The 3187-nt window shown below is 52.3% G+C and overlaps 1 protein-coding gene across 3 annotated transcripts in view; it reads left to right on the forward strand.

Annotated features, from left to right (window-relative positions):
* B4galnt1 (beta-1,4-N-acetyl-galactosaminyltransferase 1) overlaps positions 1 to 3187 on the forward strand; it is an 8239-nt gene that overhangs the window by 1426 nt on the left and 3626 nt on the right. For 2 of the 3 annotated variants that reach the window (XM_031349221.1, XM_031349222.1), the window contains exons 2-6: positions 153 to 371; positions 861 to 1025; positions 1140 to 1246; positions 1612 to 1652; positions 1799 to 1979. In XM_031349221.1, coding sequence (XP_031205081.1) covers positions 154 to 371; positions 861 to 1025; positions 1140 to 1246; positions 1612 to 1652; positions 1799 to 1979 — 712 coding nt within the window. In that variant the 5' untranslated portion in view covers position 153. Of the gene's footprint in view, positions 1 to 18; positions 372 to 860; positions 1026 to 1139; positions 1247 to 1611; positions 1653 to 1798; positions 1980 to 3187 lie in introns of those variants that run through there. The other variant, XM_031349220.1, reaches the window with a different exon arrangement.

A 3187-nucleotide genomic window follows, 5' to 3' on the forward strand; every position in this document is an offset into this window, starting at 1 on the left:
TTGGAGTGAACATAAGGGGAGGGGTGCGCGCCTTGCCGAGCGGAGATGGATTGCCTTGGGTACCTGCGCAAGCCTCGAAGGCGGCGGGGTCCAGAGTCCCGGCCCTCACCTTCCCTCAGTGCCTGGTCACCTCTCACCCTCCCCCATCTCAGGATGCGGCTGGACCGCCGGGCCCTCTATGCGCTAGTCTTGCTGCTCGCCTGTGCCTCGCTGGGTCTCCTGTACGCCAGCACTCGAGACGCGCCAAGTCTCCCGAACCCTCTGGCATTGTGGTCGCCTCCACAAGGTCCCCCGAGGCTCGATCTGCTAGACCTTGCCCCTGAGCCCCGCTACGCACACATCCCGGTCAGGGTCAAAGAGCAAGTGGTGGGGTGAGTGCAGACCGCAGCGTGGAGGCGACAGCGCAGACCATGCTGGAGGGGGTGGCCGGGAAGCTTTTGTTTCCTCCAGAGCTAGACTCGGACTCTGCTTTCTTTCTGCTGACTGGTTGGGTGCAGTTATCAGGGAGGTAGAGAGGGGTTCGGAGGCTGGAACTGGGAGGGGGCAGGGGCGCGGCAAATCTATCCTCCTCAACCTTGTCGCCGCCACTGAAGTGTTGGAGGATGTACAGGCAAAAGAGCACCCAGAGACTGCCTGCCGTCTTGATTTAGACTTGAGATTCCAGAAGAGTTCCTGGGTGGCGGCTACGTAGACATCCCAGTAATTGGCTCTACTCCGCACCTCTGTAAAAGCCAGATTTAAGGGATAAGCTGTCTCTCGTCTGTGGGCATAGTTGAGGGATCAAAATGTGGGGTGCTGTGCGTTTTGTGAGATAAATGGAGCTTAGGTACCCGGACTCTAAAGCCCTCTTCTCCCTTTAGGCTGCTGGCTCAGAACAATTGCAGTTGTGAGTCCAGGGGAGGGCGCTTTCCCTTGCCGTTCCTGAGACGGGTTCGGGCGACTGATCTCACTAAAGCCTTTGATGCCGAGGAGCTGAGGGCCGTTTCTGTCGCCAGGGAGCAGGAATACCAGGCCTTCCTTGCAAGGTACCAGTGAGAAAGGAGGATCCAGCTCTTCCCAGGGGGGCCAGTGGTATCATAGCGACCCCGTTGGAAGAGAGCTCCTCCCCTACTCACTCCTTTGTCACCTCTGCACTACAGGAGCCGGTCCCTGGCTGACCAGCTGCTGATAGCCCCTGCCAACTCCCCCTTACAGTATCCCCTGCAGGGTGTGGAGGTTCAGCCCCTCAGGAGCATCCTGGTGCCAGGTAAAGAAGGAAGGTCTCAGGGGGTGAGTCAGGCCGTAAGGGTGGCAGAGCTACAGGCTGGCAGGTGGAGATCTCTGACAAAGCGGGTTTAGGTGGCGGGAGGTGGAGCAAAGGGACTCTAAGGCTGTCAGAAATTGCAGGAATACCTGGGTGGCTTATGAGGAGATATCCCTATAGCTTAGTTAGTCAGGACAAGTCACGGAAGAAATGTCTTTTTGATAGGAAGGAGTTAAAAAGCAGTCGCTTGAGTTCCACGGGAGAGTCGGACATAAAGTTCTGTATGGCACATGGTGGAACGGGGAGAGAAAAACAGGAAGAAGTCAAGACTGTCTGTGTAATTCTGGCTTCCCCGTTCTTCCTCCCAGGACTGAGTCTGCAGGAAGCTTCTGTTCAGGAGATATATCAGGTGAGAGAAAACAGTAAAGAGGCCAGGTGGCATGGAGAATGAAGAATTCTTGGAGGGTTACAGATCCACACGAGAAATGCAAGAGTCAAAAAGGCAAGAGGCAGCAGGTCAGGGATCTAACGCTGCCGTCTCCCACCCTCTGACAGGTGAACCTGACCGCTTCCCTAGGCACCTGGGACGTGGCAGGGGAAGTAACAGGGGTGACCCTCACGGGAGAGGGGCAGCCGGATCTCACCCTCACCAGCCCAGTTCTGGATAAACTCAACCGGCAGCTGCAACTGGTGACTTACAGCAGCCGGAGCTATCAGGCCAACACAGCAGACACAGGTGGGAGGCCTAAGGAGGGGTAGGGACACACTGAAAGAACCAGAAAAGCAAACGACAGAGCGTGGGAGGCCTTCAGGCAATGGCCAGAGCGGCCTAGACACACAATGAATGTTACATTGGGCCAGCAGGGCCAGGGCCAGAGGAGCCTTTGTTTATCTAGGGCCAAAACAGGCCAGGGAGAAACCAGAGCTGGAGAGCAGAGCTTTCCCACTTCTGTCTGGCATCACAGCTCCAGGAATTGACCTGTCCCTGGCTGTTTCTAGCCCAACACTTACCTTGCCAAGCTCCCTCTCCCTTCCTCCTTTTCTCCAAAACCGGCTTTACTGTGCCTGCTCCTACCTTAGGGCCTTTGTATCTGCCATTTTCTGGAATGTTCTTGCCCAAGATTTTTTTTTTTCATGGCTGGCTCCTTCTTGATGTTTGCATCTGGGTTCAAATGTCTCCAGTTTGCTCGAGACAATGTTCCTTGCCTCAGTTTTGATTTAATACCAGTATTGTAACACTAGACTTTTCCTATTTACTCAGCCTAAGTTTTGACAGACGGTTTACTTCTCTGTGCCAAGCTTTGTTTCCTGTAGTAGGAATTTATCTAATGAGATTACCATGAGGATTAAATGGCTTCATCTATTTAGAACACATTTTCAGTTTTCTCGTTTTGCTTTTTTGAAACCATCTCATTTATTTAGCTCTGGCTGGCTCAAACTCACTATTCAGCCGAGCCTGACTCCTGCCCCTCCTGTTCCTACCTCCCAAGTCCCAGGTTATGGATGTATGCCACCATACCCAAGTCACAGAAAAATTTAAATCTGTGCAGCACAAAGCAAAGTATAGTGATCCATGCTTGTAATTTTTGTAGTTGGGAAGCTATAGGAGGAGGAGAGAAAGTTCAAGAGTAGCCTAAGCCACATAGCAAGACCCTGTCATATGTGTGTGTGTGTGTGTGTGTGTGTCTGTGTGTATATGTATCAGACATGTAGCAAATACTCAGAAAAGATTAATTTTTTTTAAAAAAGTTAGCTTTTATCTATGTGTAGTGATGTTTATCTATATAATCCCAGCACTCAGGAAACTGAGGCAGGTAGGAAAAATGCCTTAGTGTTAGAGCAAGCCTGGGCTATATGCAATAAGTACCAAACCAGACAGAGCCACAAAGCAAGACCCAGACTCAAGACACCAAAAGGTGTGTGTGGTGGTGGTGGGGCAGTGTG

The sequence above is a fragment of the Mastomys coucha genome, unplaced genomic scaffold (genome assembly GCF_008632895.1).
Source record: "Mastomys coucha isolate ucsf_1 unplaced genomic scaffold, UCSF_Mcou_1 pScaffold4, whole genome shotgun sequence".
Lineage (NCBI taxonomy): Eukaryota > Metazoa > Chordata > Mammalia > Rodentia > Muridae > Mastomys > Mastomys coucha.